At 41.7% G+C, this 22239-nt stretch overlaps 1 protein-coding gene across 2 annotated transcripts in view; it reads left to right on the top strand.

Moving 5' to 3' along the window:
* LOC140728518 (activin receptor type-1-like) overlaps positions 1 to 22239 on the top strand; it is a 111551-nt gene that overhangs the window by 66095 nt on the left and 23217 nt on the right. For both annotated transcript variants that reach the window (XM_073047356.1, XM_073047355.1), the window contains 2 exons: positions 13121 to 13267; positions 18374 to 18649. In XM_073047356.1, the coding sequence (XP_072903457.1) occupies positions 13121 to 13267; positions 18374 to 18649 (423 nt within the window). The remainder of the gene's footprint in view (positions 1 to 13120; positions 13268 to 18373; positions 18650 to 22239) is intronic.

Below are 22239 nucleotides of genomic sequence, written 5' to 3'. Positions count from 1 at the left end.
TGCAGACTTGCTAATCATGTCTTGTTATGCTCACATCCAAATCATTTATATAAGTTACAAACAGCAAAGGTACTGGTATCAATCCCTGTGGCACAGTACTGGGCACAGTCCTTCAGTCTATTTTCCCCAGATTCCATGTGATCTAACCTTCAGAGTAGCCTGCCATGAGGGACCTTGTTAGCTGCCCTTCTGAAGTCCATTTACATAATGTCCAGTGCCCTCCCTCATCTACCCTCTTGGTTACCTCCTCATCAAACTCTGAGACTTGTTAAATGAAGCCATGTTGATTGTTCCACATCTCTCCAAATGTTGGTTGATTCTGCCCCTCAGAATCTCCTACAGGAATTTAACCACGTTCGATGTCAAACTCATGTCCCTATAGTTTATTTTTTTTTTTTTTTTAAAGTTCAGTTCACAGTGAGTCTCCATGGCATTAAAAAAAAAGTTAGAAACACCTGTTCTAGTCCTTTCAAAGTGAATACTAACATTGCATTTGCCTTCCTCACCAATGACTCAACCTGAAAAGAAGCGGTCCCAATACCGACCCTGCATAACACCACTAGTCACATGCAGCCAACCAGAATAGGCCTATTTATTTGTACCCTTTGACTTCTGCCAGTCAGCCAATCATTTATCCATGCTAGTTTATTTGTCTGTGATACTGTGGACCCTTCATGTGTGGCACCTTGTCAAAGACCACCTGAAAATCCACTAACTCTCCTTTGTCTATCTTGTCTGTCATTTCCTCAAAGAATTCCAACAGATTTGTCAGGCTACATTTCCCCTTAAGGAAACTATGCTGACTTTGGCCTACTTTATCATGCATCTCCAAGTATTCCAAAACCTTATTCTTACTAGTGGACTTCAACATCTTCCCAACCACTGAAGTCAACCTAACTAGCATATAATTTCCTTCCGCCTCCTTCTTTAAAAAGTGGAGTGACATTTGCTATTTTGCAGTACTCTGGAACAGTTCCAGAATCTAGTGATTCCTGAAAGATCATTACTAATGCCTCCGCTATCACTTCAACTACCACTGTCGGAACCCTGGAGTGAAGTCCATCTGGTGCAGGTGACTTATCTCCCCTCAGACTGTTCAGCTTCCCAAGAACCCTGTCTTCAGTAATAGCAATGACACTCACTTCTGCCTCCCTGACACACTCACAAATCTGGCATACAGCTTGTGTCTTCCACAGTGAAGACTGATGCAATGACAGTTTGTCATTTCTTTGTCCCCAATTACTTCTTCTCCAGCATCATTTTCTGGTGGTTCAGTATCCATTCTCACCTCTCTGTTACTGTTTATATATCTGGAAAAAAAATTGGCATCTTTGTTGTTGTTATTGGCTAGCTTACCATAATTTTTCATCTTTTCTCTCCTTTATGGCTTTCTTGTTGTCTTTTGGAACACAGCAGGCCAGGCAGCATCTATAAGGAGAAGTACTGTCGACGTTTCAGGCCGAGACCCTTCGTCAGGACTCTGGTCTCGGTCCGAAACATCGACAGTGCTTCTCCTTATAGATGCTGCCTGGCCTGCTGCGTCCCACCAGCATTTTGTGTGTGTTGCTTGAATTTCCAGCATCTGCAGATTTCCTCGTGTTAGTTGTCTTTTGTTGGTTTTTAAAAGCTTCCTAATCCTCTAACTTCCCATTGTTTTTTGCTATATTATTTGCCCTCTCTTATGCTTTTATGCTGTCTTCCATTTTCCCTGTCAGCCTCAGTTGTGTTGCTTTCTCTTTAGAATACTTAATCTTTTGGATGTATCTATCCTTAACCTTCCGAATAGCTCCCAGAAACTCCAGCCATTTCTGTTCTGCCATCATCCCTGCTAGAGTCACCTTACAATCCTGTTTGGCCAACTTCTCTCTCATGCCTCTGTACTTTCCTTTACTTCATAGACAGTGCCTATAAAAAGTATTCACCCTGCCCAGAAGTTGTCATGTTTTATTGATCACATTGGATTTAATTTAGATTTTTTGACACAGATCAACAGAAAAAAGACTCCTTTGTGTGAAAGTAAAAACATCTCTACAAAGTGATCTAAATTCGTTACAAATATAGAACACAAAATAATTGATTGCATAAGTGTTCACTCCCTTCAAGTCAGATGCTCCTTTGGCAGCACTTACAGCCTTGAGTCTGTGTGGATAGGTCTCTACCAGCTTTGCACATCTCGACTGCAATTTTTCCCCATTCTTCTTTACAAAGCTGCTCAAGCTCTGACAGATTGCATGGGGATTATGAGTGAACAGCCCTTTTCAAGTCCAACCACAAGTTCTCCATTGAATTGAGGTCTAGACTCTGACTTTGTCACTGCAGGACATTAACTTTGTTGTTTTTAAGCCATTCTTGTGTAGCTTTGGCTTTATGCTTGGGGTCATTGTCTTGCTGGGAAACAAATCTTCTCCCAAGTCGCTGTTCTCTTGCAGACTGCCTGAGGTTTTCCTCCAGGATTTTCCTGTATTTTGCTGCATTCATTTCACCCTCTACCTTCACATGCCTTCCAGGGCCTGCTGTAGTGAAGCATCCCCACAGCATGATGCAACCACCACCATGTTTCATGGTAGGGGTAGTGTATTTTTGATGATTTGTTTAGTCTGATGGCCAAAATGCTCAATTTTGTTTTCTTTAGACCATAGAACCTTCTTTCAGCTGACTTCAGTGTCTCCCATATGATTTCTGGCAAACTCTGGCCGAGATTTCAGGTGAGTTTTGTTTTCAACAGTGGCTTTCCGTTTGCCACTCTCCCATAAGGTGATTGCTTCACTGGTGAAGCAACCAGGCAACAGTTGTATGCACAGTCTCTGCCACTGAAGCTTGTAACTCCTCTGGAGTTATTATAGGTCTCTTGGTGACCTCCCTCATTAGCCCCCTCCTTGCTCAATCAGTCAGTATTTGAAGATGGCCTGCTCTAGGAAGATTTACAGCTGTGTCATATTCTTTCCATTTCTTGATGATTGACTTAAACTGTTCTCCAAAGAATATTCAGTGACTTGGAATTTTTCTTGTATCCATATCCTGACTTGTGCTTTTCAATAACTTTTTTTGCGGAGTTGCTTGGGTGTTCTTTTTGTCTTCATGATGTAGTTTTTGCCAGGATACTGACTCGCCAGCAGTTGGACCTTCAAGATAGAGGTGTATATTTACTATTAAAACACCTTGACTACACATAAGTGATCTCCAGTTAACTAATTATGTGACTTCTAAAACCATTTGACTGTACCAGTGATGATTTGGTGTGTCATATTAAAGGGGGTGATTATTTATGCAAGTAATTATTTTGTGTTGTATATTTGTAATTAATTTAATCACTTTGACATTGATCAACAGGAAAAGGCATTTTCATGTCAAAGTGAAAACAGATTTCTGCAAAAAGCCAGATTAAATGCATTGTAATTCAATGTTGTAAAACAATAAAACATGAAAACTTCCAAGGGAGGTAAATACTTTTATAGACACTGTAAATACTGATACTCTAACCTTATCTTCTTCCCCTCAGACTGTAGTGTGAATTATGATCACAGCATGATAAGGGTTCCTTTACCTTAAGTTCCCTAACCAAATCTGGTTCATTATGCAACACCTGCCTTTTCCCCAGTGCAGGAATTCCCAAACTTTTTTATGTCATGGAACCCTACCATTAACCAAGGTGTCTGTGCCCTAATGGGCTCAACCACAAGCTTCTCTAAAATCCATCCCACAGGCATTCTACAAATGCCTTCTCTTGGGATCAGCACCAATCCGATTTTCCCAAACTACCAGCTTATTGAAATCCACCATGACTATTATAACTTTGCCATGTTTGTATGCCTTTTTGAAAATCTCCCATTGTAATTTGTACCACGTGTCCTGGTTACTGTTCGGAGGCCTGTATATAACTCCCACTAGGGTCTTTTTACTCATGCATTTTGTTAATTCTACCCACTGGGATTCTACATCTTCTGAGTCTGTGTCAGCTCTTTTTAAATATTTGATTTCATTTTCTTTATCAACAGCCACCTCACTCAGTCTTGCCTACCTGCCTGTATGTTCAATACAATGTGAATCCTTGGATGTTAAGCTCCTAAGTATGATCTTCTCTCAGCCACAACTCAGTTACACCAACAATGCCATACCTGCTCTGACTGTGCTACAAGATCATCTACCTTATTCTATATACTGTGTGCATTCAAATATAACACCTTCAGTCCTGTATTCATCACCCTTTTCAATTTTGCTCCCACTGACTGTGATTTTTGCCTATTTATCTGCCTGTCCTTCCTCACAGTCTCACTATACACAGTTTCTCCTTGTATACCATCTGCCCCATCCTCAGCCCTATCACTCCAGTTCCCATCCCCCTGCCAAATTAGTTTAAACCATCCCGAACAGCTTTAGCAAACCTGCCCACAAGGATATTGGTCCCCCTCAGGTTCAGGCGAAACCTCTCTTTTTGTACAGTCATACCTTCCCCAGAAAAGATCACGATGATCCAGAAGTCTGAAACCCTGCCTCTACACCAATTTCTCAGCCATACATTTAACTGCCAAACCATTACTATTCTTGCCCTCACTGGCATGTGCCACAAGCAGCAGTCCAGAGATGACTACCCTGGAGGTTCTGCTTTTCGGCTTTCTACCTAATTTCCTATATTCTCACTTCAGGACCTCCTCCCTTTTCCTACCTATGTCGTCAGTACCAATATGTACCATGACTACTGGCTGGTCGCTCTCCCCCTTTGGAATGTTCTGTTCACAACCTAAGACCTCCCTGACCTTGGCACCTGGGAGGCAACATACCACCTGGGTGTGTCTTTCATATCCATAGAATCTCCTGTCTGCTCCTCTAGCAGTGGGATCCCCTTTCACTATTGCACCTCTTCTTCCACCCCTGAGCCACAGAGCCAGACACTGTGCCAGATACCCGACTGATGTGGCTTTCCTCTGCTAGGTCATCACCCCAACAGTACCGAAAGTGGTATACCTGTTATTGAGGGAACGGCATCTGAAATGGCTTCCTGTCCCCTTTCTGCCTCCTGATACTCACCCAGTCACCTGTGTCCTGCAAATTGTGTGTACCTACCTCCCTGAATATCCTGTCGATCAACCCCTCAGCTTCCCAAATGATCTGGAGTTCCTCCAGTTCCGGCTCCAAGGTCTGAAGGAAGCTGCGGCTGGCTGCATTTCTTGCTGAGGTGGTCATCAGGGACATTGGAAGTATCCTGCCTTCCCGCAAGAGGAGCATTCCACTATCCTGTGTGGCATCCTCACTGCTCCAAATGTGCAAAGAGAAAGAAAAAGAAAAGAAATGAAATAATGCACCTACATCATTCACCTCTCCTCACTGAAGCCTCTGAGCAAAAGCCTGAGCGGCCCACTCTTACTTCGGCCCACTCATCGCTGCTCCACTTCAACCTGACTTTTTAATTGGCACTTGCCAAATGCCTAATTATGCACAATCCAAAATCTCCCTGGGTGCACAAAATGTCTTGGTTGCCCCCGCTTGCTTCTTTTGAAGTTCCTCTACGCAGTCCAGTGTCTCCTAGGGAACTGTGGCGCACAGATATATTCAAACAGTGGTGGTAGGCTGAGGGGTTTTGAGCAGAAAAAAATACACACCTAATATATCAATGACTGTAAGGTTCTTCCCCCAATGACATCTCCACCTATTGTGTCCTTTCGCTCGCTGGTCCCACCACTGGAAAGGTCCAGCTCATTTGGTATTGCCTTCTATCCACGCTGAAGTGATTACCGTGTATTCTGCACTTTTACACTCTGTCTGACTTTCAGTGTTGTCTTTGCCATATCTTGGATCCCTTCCCATGTTCCCTGATGTCTCTTCTGCTCTGATCTATCCCACTAAATTTCTGACGCCTAGATTTTAGTTCTTCTTCCCGGCTTACTGTTGAGCACTTGGTGTCTTTCCTGTTGACGTTCATGTGCTTGTTCCCTGAGCAGCAGAGAGCTGTGAAGCAGGATGGGATGTTCTTTATTTAAATTCCTTGTAATGAGATTGTTACAACACAGGTTGAGACCCAGCGTGCAGTGTTTTGTTGGTATTGGTCCCACTGGGACTGCTGACAGTACTTGGGTAATGTTGCTTTGATTGTTCAGTCCGTTTTCTCTCACATTCCTGAGCTCTGGGGGCGGTGGACTACGGGGTATCATTATCTGAGTCCTTGCAGTTTGCAGATTTCTCCCGTCACTCTCCCTGTGAAATGTACTCTCTGATCTGAATCTACCTGGGCTGGAGTTCCACAATCGGCTCTATTATCACTGATTTGTATTTTGTGAAGTTTGTTATTTTGCGGCAGCAACACAGAGCAAAGACATGAAATTAACACAATTGTAAAATAAATTGTGTGAAAACAAAAGAGTAATGAAGTAGTGTTTGTGGACTGTTCAAAAATCTGCTGTCAGAGGGGAAGAAGCGGCTCTTCAGGATTTCCTGAGCCAAAACTTACGATGCTAAGTTGATGGTGCGCTCTCTTGTTGGGAAAGACTTTACCCAACAGAGAAGTGAACTGACCCATGGTCACAAGACTGTAGCTTTTCCGTCAATGCTTTGGTCTCAGGAGGTCTACCTGGATGCTTTCCCACTGCCCACAAGGCTGGTTTGCTAGTCGCACTTTAGTGCCCTTGTCTGGGTTATAGTTGGCACAAGTGATAACAGTACAGACAGAATCTCTGTCTCTACTGCTCGTCCCTGGTCACCACCAGACCTGCTGGAGTCTTGATCATGATGTGCTTTACCAAATGGATATCCCCATGATGTAACTTTAGCAATATTTGTGCAATACACACTGGAGCTCAGCTACTCCTGCCTTCCCATCAACGTTCCCTAAAATTTTATTTTACAGCTGTGCAGACCAACCCTTGCTCTGAGCAGGAAATTTTTACACGGCACATTGAATGATTTTTTGTGTAATAAGCATACTATAAATATTTAAAATGAAAATAAAAAAACACATTCTTTAGATTTTATTTATTATTTGAAGGGTATAATAAAATATAGTATAACAAAGAAAATATTTATACTTCATAAACTTTTTCTAGCTGTGCAGCAACAAAGGCAATGTGCATGGGAACATTTCAGTTACTGCGTGGTGGAGCACCCATGCAGCTCAGAGACAACAGTGCTCCCCATGAGTTAGCTACCATCTGTCCTTTCTTTGCTCTACTGCTTGATCTATATAACAGCTCTATATAATTTTACTGAATTTTAACTTTGGTTATTTCCTTTTTAAATGCAAGCAAATTCTGTTATCTCCTGTTCTTCTCTCCCCCCACCCCCCTCAGAACTGCTATCTCATTCCCTTCCTGTTCCCCACTTTCCCTTTTCTGCTTTGGTTTAATTACTGCTATCTCTTTAAGTAAGCGTACTGGTTCCAAAGGTTTCTGTATGTGTTTGGCCCATTTCCTTGGGAACTCCTGACATCCACACAGTTCTGGGTCCAGATCTTGATTAGGGCTGCTGCAGCTTTGCTGGCTGTGTTGTTTAGTCTGTGGGTTGTGCAGATCCACTGGCCCTGACTCAGCAGTGCTTCCTTAGTTAATAATGATAACTGCCTTTCAAAGTTATCTGTCACTAGGACAGATGTTTGGGCATACTCAGAACTGGAGAGTGCCCTTTCTCTCTCTCTCTCTCTCTCTCTCTCTCTCTCTCAAGTACCTAAGGTTCTCCTCTTTCTACCCTCTTTGTTTCCCAACCCCTCTCCTCTGAGACGGAACAAGGATAGGGATCCCCCTGTCTTCCACCTCACCAGACTCTTGTCTTTGTCCTCACTGTTCTCCATCATGGTAACATAATCTGTCCAGTCATTGAAAGTAGGGTTATTGCCAGAGATGCCCCTACGTCCACCTACATGTTGCATTTCTGGCCCCCTATTAAAGATCTCGTGTACATACATAGGGGACCACTGTCAGCTCTCTACTTGACTTGGATTCTGTCTTCATAGTTCTGTAATCTGGTGAGCAGTGAGTGTGAACAGAGAGGTTCACACAACACACACGAAATGCTGGAAGAACTCAGCAGGTCAGGCAGCATCAATGGAAATGAATAAATGGTTGATGTTTTGGGCTGAGACCAGGACTGGAAAGGAAGGGGAAAGAATAAAAAGCGGGGAGGAAAAGAAGGGCAAGCTCGAAGGTGATGGGTTATGTGGTCCATTTCTGACATCTCTCTCCTTTTTTCTCGATCTCTCTGCCTCCATCTCTGGAGACAAACTCTCCATCGACATCTTTTATAGCCTGTCAATATCCACAGCTCTCTTGACTATACTTGTCTCTTGTTTATAAAAAAAATCCATCCCTTTTCTCAGTTTCTTTGTTTCCAGGACATCAGAAATATTGTCCTTCTTCAAAGAATGAGATTTTTCTTTCTCCACCATTGATGCTGCTGCACTGGCATCTCCTCCAGATATCTGCACTCACACCATCTTCCTGTCACTTTAACAGGGTTGGAGTTCCTGTTGTCCTCACTTACCATGCCTTGAGGCACTGCATCCAACACATTCTCAGCATCTTTTGCAATCCTCAATGGGATCCTACCACCAAATATATCTTTACCTCTTCCACTCCATTCTCTGCTTTCCTCAGGGATCGTTCCCTTTGTGATTTCCTTATCCATTCACCCCCTCCCTACTAATCATCCTCCTGGCACATAACCCTGCAAGTGACAGAAATGCTATGCCTACACATTCACCTCCTCCCTTACCTCCATTCAGGGCCCCAAATAGTCCTTCCAGGTGAGGCAACACTTCACCTGCAAGTCTGTTGGGGATCGTCTATTGTGCTCCTGATGCAGCCTCCTCTACACTGGTGAGACTCGACCAATGTAGAGCAGTTGGGAGAGAGGAGCACCTTCGCTCCATCGCCAAAACCAGAATTTCCTGGTGGCTAAGCATTTTAATTCCTATCCCTGTTCATGTTCAGACATGTTGGTCCATGGCCTCCACTTTTGCCAAGATGAAGCGACTCTCAGGGTGGAGGAACAACACCTCATATTCTGTCCAGGTTAGCTTCCAACTTGATGGCATGAACATGGATTTCTCAATCCAGTATTTTGGTTCCTCATCTTCTATTTCCCACTCTAGCCTCTTGCTGCTTCTATCACCAGCCTATCACCTTCATCTGGTGCCCTTCCTTCCTGGCAATATAATGAGTCATGAATGTATCCCAGATGAGCCCCAAGTGTTGTATCTGTAACTATATCATTGGGAGATTGAAGTTGATAAATGCAAAAGAACTTTAATCAACAAAAGCAGGTATCCTGGAGCATCTGTTTCTCCTCTCGTGACACAAAACAGTAGAGTGATGTTTATACTACTTAAAACACCAACAATAAACAATTAATTAAACTTTTGATAGCTATAGTTACCTACTTTAACAGTTGAATGTAGACAGATGTTATGTACCCCGAGGGTTCATCTTTTCTGTGGACTATCACTTTAAAATGTCGGGAGAATGACACTGAGTTTTGGACACAGTTTGAGCTGTTACAGAGAGGGGGAGAGAGGGAGAGACTGCTCGAAAGATTGATGTTATGGTTTCTCTACAAGCTTGTTTACCTTTCCACAAGGACACTCGCCTGCTTGTAAAACTCTGTTACAGAGAGAGGAGGGCGGAGCAGGTTGATGGACAGCTGGTGTCCAACATGTGGAGATAAAAACCAGGTCCGCTGAGACACAGACAGACACACGGTTTTGGACACTGGACAAGCTTTGTTGTACCCACAGGAAGGTGGAGTTTTTGGAGGATTGATTCGGGGAAATCGATCAGTGGCTCTCGCAGTGTGAATAGGTGTGACCGGTGGGGAATTATTTGTGTGTCCACCCTTGCCTGGGTGATAATTCCATCACTGAAGAATGGTCGCATGTGTTATGGTCACAGTTGACAATGGGAAGATTGATGGCATCAGTTCATCTTGCTCTCGCTCTCTCCAACGTTACTCAGCTAACTACCTCGAACTGAACTGAACTCTTTTCATCCTCGTAAGACTATATCCATCCACCCCTAGGTTTGAAAGAGCCTAGTTTTGTTCCTATTTCCACACTTATGTATGTATATATGTGTATGTATGTATATAATCATTGCTAACCTGTTTGATATATCTGCATTTATATTATTGTACTGCTTAGTTTACTAATAAACACTTAGTTGATAGCAATACCAGACTCCAATGTGTTTTCCATTTCTGCTGGTTCTTTAACCCGTCACGGGGTACGTGACACAGATAACTTTATAGAGTTAAAAGGGTCAAAGTAAATTTATTATCAAAGTACATATATAAGACGTGAGCTAAAGGAGCAGAATTAGGCCAATAGCCCATCGAGTCTACTCCACCATTTCATCATGGCTGATATTTTTTCCTCACTGTCCCAGTCTCCTGCTTTTTCCCCACATCCCTTCATGCCCTGACTACTCAAGAATCTATGAACCTCTGCCTTAAATATAACCAATGATTTGGCCTTCACAGACACCTGTGGCAATGAATTCCACAGATTCACCACACTCTGGCTAAAGAAATTCTTCCTCATCTCCATTCTAAATAGACATTCCTCTATTCTGAGGCTGTGTCCTCTGGTCTTAAGCTCCTCCACCATCAGAAATATCTTCTTCACATCCACTCTATCTAGCCTTTCAGAATTTGATAGGTTTCAATTAGGTTGCCCCTCATTATTCTAAATTCCAGAGAATACAGGCCCAGACACATCAAACACTCCTCATAAGCTTTTCAATCCTGGAATCATTTTCATGAACCTCCATTGAACCTTATCTTTTCTTGAATATGGGGACCAAAACTCAGAATACACCAAGTGAGGCCACAGCAGTGCCTTTTAAAGCTTCAACATTACATCCCTGTTATATGACACCACACACAACACTGAGGTTCATTTTCTTGTGGGCATACTCAATAAATCCATAAAAGAATAATTATCATAATAGAATCATTGAAAGATTGTACCAACTGGCGTTCAACCAGTGTGGGAAAGACAACAAACTGTGTAAATACAGAAAGAAAAATATAGATAAGTAAGCACTAAATATTGAGAGCTTGGGATGAAGAGTCCTTGAAATTGGGTCCACAGGTTGTGGGAATATTTCAATTAACTGTTTACATCTGAACTGACAGAACTCTCTCTTAGTATTCAAATATCAGTCACTAGTCTAGTGAGTTCTGAGCAGAAAGCAATTAAAATTAATATATACTACTTTTGTTACAGTGTTGAGCGATGATTCCTTGGATATACAAAAGGCCAGATTATTATATGGCAAAGCAGGCATGTTCTGAAGTCTGAATTAAGTGACAGGGGTATGCCTTTTGATGATGTGTTAATGCAAAGGGCTATTTAAGATGCTTTCCCTGATTTTACACGTGGGTTTCATTGAAAGCTGAATGAAACCCTCATCCAAGATTGGGGAGGGCATTGATATTTATATTTTTTTAGTAAGTAGTTGGAAAGGTACAGAATCAGTATGCTGGTTTCTGCAGCTTTCAAACATCACTGGAAGTTAACTGTGAACAGGTTTTTTATTTGAAGACTAGTTCTTTTTAGAATTAACTGGCCACTTCCCTGATTCCATACCGCCAGAAAATGTCTCAAATAACCCTTAACAACTGTTATGTTCATGCTGAGTAAGCAATTTTATATTTTGTTTGTGAAGCGTGTTACTTCCTAGGGCACCAAAGAACTGTAACAAGTTTTAAAACTTCCATGGCTGAGGTATAGGAGAGAAAATGCTAGGGGTAGAAACTGAAACTTTGGAGTAAAGTGGAAGTAACCACAACTAAAACAAACCATCCGTTGGTTGTCACATGGTTTCAAAACCATGTACAGTGGATTCTGGTTAATTGGGGCAAGCTGCTTATTTGGGCCAACCTTTAATGGACAAGATCTAATGGAACGATTGTAATGGAGTTGGGTAAAAGGTGAAAAATTCAAAGCAAACACGAGGGTTTTTTCACTCAGAGGGAAGTGAGAGTGTGGAACGAGTTGCCAGTGGTGGATGCGGGGTCTATTTCAACGTTTAAGGGAAATTTGGATCTGGATGGGAGGGGTATGGCGGGCTATGGGATGAAGCAGGTTAATGGTTTGGCAGAGACTAGATGGGCTGAGTGGCCTGTTCTATGCTGTAGTGTTCTATGACTCTAATTAAGAAACTAGCCAGGATTCCCTTCATTTATTTGGTACTCCATACTGCTTAATTGTTGTAGGAGATTGTTGCCAGTTTCTAACAGTTGAACGTGTGCACTTGTGTATCCATTAGACAGCACCCTGTGCTTAGAATGAACAGTTTTTAAATGGCATCAGTTGCGTGTGCTTGTTTTCAAAAAGCAGAGATTTTTGCCACTGATGGCGGAAGATAAGTAGTGAGGCAATTCAAAAATGTTTTGCTCAACTGCGATTTCAAGATTTCAGGTTTGGAGATGCAATCATCAAAAGGATTATGTGAAGGCAATCCACTATCTACATGAGGTGTCTGTGCTGATTTTGACATTTACATTCAATCAAAAGAATGTGGCAGCGTATGCTGAGTTCCTCCATTGATATCTATTAAGAACTAATTCAGTTTTGTAGTACTGTGGTAGTATTGATAGTGTTTTAATTTGTTCTGCATTTCATTTAAAAACATAATTTTTTACTCAGTTAAACGGTAGTTTATCTTTTTTATACCTTAAACTATTTCCATGAAACTTTGGCTAATTGGGGCAGCCACTTAATTGGGCCAAAATGTACCGGTCCTGATTTATCCCAATTAACTGGAATCCACTGTATTTTGAAGAATGCAGCAGTAATTTGAACAAAGTATTTACTGTTGCCTATTGCTACAACTCAGATTTGCTTATTTCTTCAATCTGAAGGTATTGTTTCTTTCTTTTAGATGTGATTTTGTTTTAATATAAAGAAGTTCGTTATTTGTGTTTGGGCAATAAACTAATCATTGCATTAATTAGTGAATTCTATGACTGGATTGCACTGCTTGTAGTTCTTCATTTTACATTCAGGGTGTTTGTTGAATTAACTAATCACCAGTTTATTAAGAGGGTTTTCAGTTTAAGATCTGGTATGTTGAAATGTATGTTAAGTAAATGTTGCAATGGATCTATAATGGTGTGTCTCCTGTGGTCCTTTTCCTAGGTAAAGGGCGTTTTGGAGAGGTTTGGCGAGGTCTGTGGCAAGGAGAAAATGTTGCAGTGAAAATATTTTCTTCCAGAGATGAAAAATCCTGGTTCAGAGAGACTGAGATCTATAACAGTGTACTCTTGAGAAATGAGAACATTTTAGGTGAGTGAGTTATTGACATGTAATCCTCAGATATCAGTAAAATTCTGCAAACTCATGGTTTACACATACACTATTAACCTTGAAACAAAACATCTGTAATGAGTCCATCACAGGCTGCACTGTTGCAGTTTCCACCTCTGCATTCTGCAGCAAATCAGTGATTTTTAACGAGAACTTGAATTTTTTGTACTTTCTTTCTGTAATGATAATTAGAGCTTTGTGTTGACTCAGAATAATGTTTGAAACTATCATAATGTTTAAATATGCCCCAATCATAATTATGAATGAAATTTCTTTTTGCATGCTGAAAATTCAGCCTGATTTGTTCCAGTTGATCACTTTAGCTGTTGAAACCTTGTTCTTTTATCCTTAGACAACTCTACCTCTATTCTCTCCCTTTTGATCAAGTTACTGAGCATCTGCTCTAAAATTCACTTCTGTTGCTTGAAATCAAATAATTGCTCTTCGATATGAAGCACTGACGTATTTAAAGGAGATTCTAAGTTTTCCTGATTTGTAGAGACTGTCAATACGTAAATGAGAAAATGTGACTGGAGATCTCAAATTAAATGAGGTTGAGCACGATTCGGCCCTATCAGGGCAAGATAAAGGAGGGGAAATGGGTGTGAGATTAAACCAGGAAGAAATATAAAAACAATCAAAGTAGAAATATTAAAAACCCTCATAAGAAGAATGTCAGTAAATGAAAGGGGGGGGGGGGGTGTGTGTGTGTGTGTGCGCGCTGATTTGTTACTGCTAGAAATCTTGAATAAAATACCCAGCATGATGAGCCTATATCTGTAGGATGGGAAGCAGTTAACATTTTAAATTGAAGACCCATTGTCAGAATGAAAAGGAGATGTGTAGTTTGAAAAGCTGCATGGAAAGTAATAACTCTGATAAAGCCATAGAGCAATGCATCATGAAACAGGCCCTTTGGCCCACCTTGTCCATGCCAACCAAGATGACCAACTGAGCTGGTCCCTTTTGCTTGCCCTTGGCTAATATACCTCTAAACATTTCCTATCCAAATGCCCGTCCATTTGTCTTTTAAATATTATTGTTCTTAGCATTACCATTTCCTCTGCCAACTCATTCAGTGTTCCCGTTGCCTTGTTTACACCTCAGCATCAGACGCATTAATCCGGGAGTGAGGGCATGTCCAGCCTGACCTGCCCATTTGCTCATTAACCAGATAACTTTGTCCCCATGGTCATGCCCGCTTCACATGTCTGAGACAGCCCCTCAACCCCCAAATCATCCAGCAGCTTTACAAGCTCCTTTTGTCATCTTTTCAGTTCTGAGGAAGGGTCTCTAACCTGAAGAGTGGATTCTGTTTCCCTTGCCATTGATGTGGCCCGGTGTGAGTGTTACCAGCATTTTCTAATCATGTACCCATTCCTTCTTTAGGCCTAGTATAGTATGCCATCTGAAATGTTGGTTTGTGAAGTGCCTGATGGGGCTTTTTACCCCACTTACAATCTGTCTGAATAAACTTGACCGAGCTGACCACCATTAGATAGCTGAAGAGTTTCATGAACCCATGAATGCTACTTCGTTATTCTCCTTCTGCACTATTTATTTACTTGTATCTTATAAGTAGCTTTTATGTCTTGAACGATCATACTACCACAAAACAAATTTCACAACATTTGTCAGAGATGAAAAACTTGATTCTAATCCATCAAATGCACTTTGGTTATGTACTAATATTAGCTGTGACGGTAAGTACAGAGGAGAACATAAGGAGTCTGCAAAGAGAGTGTGGTTAGATCTATGGAAAATACATTAGCTAGGGTATTATCTGAGGAAATGTGAAATTAACACTTTAGTATGGAAAATGATCTTTTTTTCTCTCTCAAATGTTCTTGTGAACTTTTTTTTTCAAGTACAAGCAACCGGGGTGAAGGAGAGGAAAAAGCGCTGTGATAACTTGTATGACAAGGTGTTGCAATATATTGTGAACTCCGTTTGCAGAGGCTACCACAGAGGTTCATTAATTTAATAAGAAAGTATTGTGTTCTGATGAAAAGGACTTTTGAAAGTGATTTCTTTGGTCTTGTTTTTTTATATAAAAATTTCTCAGTCACTAATTGCCTACCTTTTACTTTCTGTCAAGTCAAGATCTTGGGATGAGAGGTTGGCCAATCATATGGAACTACGGTGCTGCTTTGTTTAGAAGAGTGTGAATCTTTGACACTCTTTTCCAAAGAAATGCAAGTGTTAATATGTGGAAAACTGAAATTTTTTTAGCATCAAGAGATCTGGAAATGGGGCAAAAACATTGCTTTTGCCCATATCTTACTCTGAAACAGGAGGACCTAGAATTTGACCTCCTGTTCCTGTTTATTTGTGTGTGTGTGTGTGTGTGTGTGTGTGTGTGTGCGTGTGTGTGTGTGTGCGTGTGTGTGTGTGTGCGTGTGTGTGTGTGTGTGTGTGCGTGTGTGCGTGTGTGCGTGTGTGCGCGTGTGCGCGTGCGTGTGTGTGTGCTCATTCAGGTTCAAGTTCAGGTTTAATTGTCATTCAGTTCAATCATATCTGAATACTCATGAACACAGCCAAACAAAACACTGGGGCCAAGAACCAAAACACAATACCGACAGTCATACGCAGCACAAGGCATATATATAGTATGTGTAAGATAGCAGTCACACAGTCACAGAAAAGAAATAGAATATAAACATTTCTTGTGTCTATGGATCTTCTTGGCAAGAACAAGCCCACAGCTGTCTACAGATGAATGCAGTCCAGCTTGTCTTCCACTGAGTGAACACTGGAGAGCAGCACTGACAGTCAGGGCCATCCAGCATGGACACTGAGTCACACCGCCTCCATTGTCACCTCGCCTGAATGGCTGCAACAGGTGATAATGTGGCACGAGGCCTAGTCTGCACTACAACTGAGGCCATGTAACTGCCCCGCTGCCAGTCTTTCCAATAAACCAGTGAACCAGACTTGTAGTATTCTAAATGAACTATCCCCGCAGGATCTTGCAATCACAAGGAAAACACCTGGCAATCACTCGCTGTTAAACTGCACACTGCCTTCGCACAGTGATATTGTATATTGATGGCTGAACTGTGATATCTTCAAATCAACTTCCGTGCCTGTTCCCCATAACTGTTAATTCATTTTTCTTTAAAGTACTTATCTATTTCCAGCTTAATATTTAGGAAAAGAATTCCAGAGACTCATCACCCTTTGAGAAAAGATACTTCAACAGTTTTAAATGACTATTTTGTAGCTGTCTCCTTGCTTATGATTCTCCCACTAGTGGAAACAATCCAATATCTACCATGTCAACCTGCCCTAGAATCTTCTACATTGGAATGAAGTCACCACCCTCCTACTCCACCCTGCCTGTCCTCTTAAACACCAAGGAATTTAATTTGCAAACTGTGTGGCCTATCTGCACAATATTATACTCTTTTTACATAAATTGGATTGGAGAGATCTCTTTGAACTGCTTCTCAAGTTTCTATCGCCTTTAGGTAAGGAGACAAACAGTATTCTAGGTGTGGCCTCAATGTGTAAGAGTGACAAAATCTCCCTATTCTTAAACTCCATCCTCGATGCGATAAAAGCCAATTTTCCTTCAAAACTACTAAATAAACCTGGTTGCTAACATTTTATGATTCATACTTTTTACACCTTCCTCTTAGAACTTGAAAGTTGATTGAGGGAAAGCCATTCCCTTCATGCCAAAGATACGAGTGTCCTTAACAATAGTTATTTTATTGTCAGGATGGGGCTTCTGCAAAACACTTTTTTTCCTTTCTTGGTGGTATATAAAAGCAAATTAATGTTCTTTATTTGATCCTTGATCTGCAGGGATGACATAAAGTTAGTTGGCAGTGCATCAAAATTAATTGATTCTTTATTGTAACATAAAGAGAAAATGCTGTTAATGTTCAGCAGGTCAGGAAGCATCAGTGGAGAGTAACAGTGAACATTTCAGAATCAGGTTTAATATCACTGGTATATGTTGTGGAATTTGTTGTTTTGTGGCAGCAGTATATCGCAATGCATATCAGTAAAAACTATGAGCTACAATAAGCTCACTGTATATGACAATAAGTAGTGCAAAAAGAGAACAAAAGATAAGTGTTCATGGAATCAATGTCCATTCAGAAATCTGATGCCAGAGGGAAAGAAGCTATTTCTGAATCACTGAGTGTGTGTCTTCAGGCTCCTGTATCATCTCCTTGAAGGTAGCAACGAGGAGAGGGTGTGTCCTCGATGATGGGGTCCTTAATAATGGATGCTGTCTTTTTGTTTTGTGGCATCCCCCTTTGAAGGTGTCCTGGATGTCCATGATAGGGCTTGCTGAATTTACAACTTTCTGCTGTCCATGGTACATCTGTAGGAATTTGCAAATGTCTTTGGTGAAATAACAATTCTACTCAAACTCCCAATGAATAATAGCCAGTGCCATGCATCCTTTGTACTTGCATCAATATGAAGACTTTAATTGCTTGTTTCCTTTTATCACTCTCTGTGTAATATTGGAATTACTGATAGGGTCAGAATTTAATGTTGCCTTGAACTGTTCCATGAACTCTTGTAATGCTTGTGGTGAAGGTTCTCCCACAGTATTACAAGATGAGGAAGTTGACCCAAGGACAATATAAGAGTGTTTTTTTTTGTTTGCCTTAACATTAAGGTGACAAGGCAAAACAAAGGTGCCTACTGACATTTCTTCTAGTGCTTACATTTGGTTAGGGATGTCCTGTTGATGAGTGGATGGAGGTGAAACACACTACAGCCATGGTGTGTTGTGGTGGGGTGTGACTGAGAGTGATGGATGAGATGAGAGTATAGAATAACCAAGACCTTGTAATGAGATTCTACCTGCACTACTAAGTGTGGCTTCTTTAGAGCAGATGTTCCAACCTAGGGACCACAGACCCCTTGCTTAACACTATTGGTCCATGTTATCAAAAAGGATGGGATCCCTTACTTTAGGGCATTAACATGAATGGCATGAGGAAAAAAATAATTTCTTTACTTTTAATTGGCATTGGAAACATACTCAATGTCAGTGAGACCTGCTGTAGAAGAGTGTCTAGCAATTGTGAAGTTCACCATCTGTATCTCTTTCTATAGGCTTTATTGCGTCTGACATGACATCGAGAAATTCCAGCACACAACTGTGGCTAATTACACATTACCATAAACTGGGATCTCTTTATGACCACCTGCAGCACAATGCATTGGATACCGCTGGCTGTTTGAGGATATCCTTGTCCATCGTTAGTGGTCTAACGCATTTGCACACAGAAATAATTGGGACACAAGGAAAAGTCGCCATTGCACATCGAGATCTTAAAAGCAAAAATATCCTTGTTAAGGAGAATGGACAATGCTGCATTGCAGACTTGGGTAAGCGCTTCGAACAAGGTTTTCCATTTGTTTCTACTGAGATGAAATATTTGTTAATAATGAGATTAAAGACCTCCAATCCATCTTGGAAATAGGTTAGTAGTGAAGTATTTAAGATGTTTGCATATTAATTTTGCATTATTGAATATGATGGTGTCACTGATCATCAACAACTACATTCAATGATCAGCAAAAGCTCAGTTTTGTGCTTTGTTTTTTGTTTGGTGCTATCACCCATTCATTGGTGGTGGTGTGGGGTAAAAGTAATAAAATTAGTGGCTTGAACAGAAGGAATTAACGATAGAGTTTTGACCTGAAGTATTGTCAGTTCCTCCACCCTTCTCCCCCCCACCCCCCAATACTGCTTGAACCTTTTAGTTATTGTGAAAGATTGACGTTCTAAAAAAAATAAAGACAGCAGTTTCTGTCTGGCATGAGAATTTCCACTCAGTGCAGTGATGCACAGATTTTATGTCGTAATATGAAAATCAGATAAACTGCAGACCATGAGAGCAGTAATTGGGTCAATAAATTATTTATTGATGTCTTTATAATCAGTGCAGGTGAACCCACAATGTGGTATGCATCTGATTAAGTCTCTTCTGGATTCTCCTGCTTGGTTTTTGGTGCACCATGGTGATAACCGTGGACAAAAATCACCTGGTTCGTTTTGACTGATTTCACAGGCTGCTTTCTGGGCATAGCTCTCTATCAAAACAAGTTCTATGTCTCGTGCGGTCAATTTCTTCCACCTCTCTATAGATTTTGGGTAGTGAGGGAGGATATAAACTTGGGAGCTACCATCCCCTTCTCATGGTCCTTGGTCTCTGTCTCCCTTATGGTTTTTCTAATGCGGTCTTTGAATAGGTTGTGCACAAACAGAATGCTTCAATGAAGTCTCTTCACCATTTACTGCAGAACACTCAGATGATGCAGGTCTCAATTCTAGTTCACTGGTAGTGCATTCCTCAATTTTTTTTTTTTAAAAGTTAGTTTCATTTGTCATATATACTGTACAACAAAACATAGTGAAATGCGTCATTTGGCGTCAATGACCAACCCAATCCGTGGATGTGCTGAGGGCAGCCCATGAGTGTCACCAGGCTTCCAGCACCAGCCTGGGATGCCCACAAGACACAGTGCAAACCCTAACCCAGACGTGTGTGGAATGTGGGAGGGATCCGGTGCACCCTCCTTACAGTTAACAGCAGGAACTGAACCCAGATCATTGGCCCTATAATGCGTTACTACAAGGCTACTGTGCTGTCTGTGCGTAAAAGTGCTCAACAACCGCGGTAAGATTTCATTCAGGTGCCAAGATTCAGAGAGGTAAAGAGTAATCGTTATTCTCCAGTGTCCATCCCTCTAGGCAGGAATGGCCAATGAAACTTTTATAAGTTCAGTCTTTTAAACACTTTTCTCGAGAGAAAATACTGTAAGATATAGGAGCAGAATTTGGCCATTTTCCCATTGAGTCTGCTTCACCATTTCATCAGAGCAGATATATTTTCCCTCAGGGTCCCAATCTCTTGTCAAGAACACTATCTGAATGATGAGGGACAGAAACCTATGTGAATAATCTGGGTTATTAATAGAATTATGGTGGGGCAAATGGGTTCTTTGCCCCAATGTGTTCATGTCAACCATGGTGCCCAAATGTGTTAGTCCCATTTGCCTATATTGGACCATATCCCTCTAAATCAGGGGTGCCTAATCTTTTTTATGCCAAGGGGCCCGTGGCTTCCAGGTTGGGAACCTCCTGCTGCAAATCTTGTCCGTCTGGGCTCTATCCACCTCCTCTGATATCATGTTCCACAAACTCGTCATCCTCTGAAATTATTTTCTCCTCTTTGTCCCCTTTAGTTTTTCCACACCTCAATTTAAGCTTATACCTTTCTAGTTTTAGATTATGCTGCCCTGGGGGGAGAAAAGACTGTGACCATTCACCATATCAGTGCCTCTCATGATTTTATCTGCCCCTAAAGTGACTCCCCGGCCTCCTACACTCATTGTGAATTTTTTCTGCACCCTTTCCAGCTTAAGGAATCCTTCCGATACCTTGGCAACTGGAACTGCACACAGTGTTCCAGGTGATGTCTCGTCAACATCCTGCACAGTTGTAACTCTTCTATCCTGTGTCATGACTGATTAAGTAAAATATGCCAAATGCTACATTCCCCATTCTGTTCAAAAGGTTTCTAGTAAATTTATTATGAAGGTCACCCTATACAAACCCTGAGATTCGTTTTCTTGTGGTCACTCACGGTAACTACAAGAAACACAACAGAATCAAGGAAGAACTATACCCAACAGGGTGAACAAACAGCTATTTTCAAAAGACGACGAATTGTACAAATGCAAAAATAAATAAATAAGCAATAAATATTGAGAACCTGAGGTGAAGAGTCCTTGAAAGTGAGTCCGTTAGTATTGGGAATAATCTGGTGATGGGGATGCGTCAAGTTATTCCCTCTGGTTCAAGAGGGTATAATGTCATGCTATCTGTGTTGCCAGTTACAAGGAACTATATGTCTGTACCTCCTGGGTTTCTCTGTTTGATAACACTCCCCAGGGCCCACTGTATAAGTTCTGTCCTGCTTTGACTTCCCAAAGTACAACTCTGCACTTGTCAGATTTAAAATCAATCTGCTATTCCTTGGTGTACTTTTCAAGTTGTTCTAGATCCTGTTGTAATCTTTAATACTCTTCTCCTCTATTCTCTATACCACCAACTTTAGTGTGATCTGCAAACTTACGAACCATACTAAAGACTGCAACCTTTATTCAGAAAAATAACTACCCATGAAAACCCACTGTCTCCAATGACTAAGTAAAGTCTGTAACCATCAAAACACAAAAATACAACTGCAGATGCTGTGGATCAAAGAATACGTACTCAACACTGGAAGAACTCAGCAGGCCAGGCAGCATCCGTGAGAAAAGAGTAGCCAACATTTCGGGCCAAGACCCTTCATCAGGAATGGGGGGAAGAGAGGGCAGAAGCCCAGTAATAGAGATGGGGGGGGGGTAGGGCCTAGAGGCGCCAGGTGGAAAACCAATCAGAGGAAAGATAAAGGGGGGGAGGGGGAGGGGATAAGCATGAAAGAACTGTAGAGATAAAGAAGTAGAAAGTTGAAAGGGGAGAGAGGCAGAGAGGGACCTGGGATAGGGGAAGGGGGAGGGAATTACCGGAAATTGGAGAATTCAATGTTCATACCACCAGGCTGGAGGCTACCCAGACGGTAGATGAGGTGTTGCTCCTCCAACCTGAGTTTGGCCTCATCATGGCCATAGAGGAGGCCATGTATGGACATATCTAGATGGGAATGAGAGGCAGAGTTGAAGTGGGTGGCAACCGGGAAGTCCTGTCTATTGTGACGGACGGAGCATAAGTGCTCGATGAAGCGGTCCCCCAATCTGCGTCGGGTCTCGCCGATGTAGAGGAGGCCGCACCGGGAACACCGGATGCAATGGACGACTCCAGCAGACTCGCAGGTGAAGTGTTGCCTCACCTGGAAGGACTGAATGGGCCTGGAATGGTGGTGGTAAGGGGGGAGGTGTGGGGGACAGGTGTAGCATTTGCTACACCT

Source organism: Hemitrygon akajei, chromosome 5 (genome assembly GCF_048418815.1).
Source record: "Hemitrygon akajei chromosome 5, sHemAka1.3, whole genome shotgun sequence".
Taxonomy (NCBI): Eukaryota; Metazoa; Chordata; class Chondrichthyes; order Myliobatiformes; family Dasyatidae; genus Hemitrygon; species Hemitrygon akajei.
The sequence above is the reverse complement of the archived record's forward strand: the minus strand, read 5'-3'. Positions and strand labels throughout refer to the sequence as shown.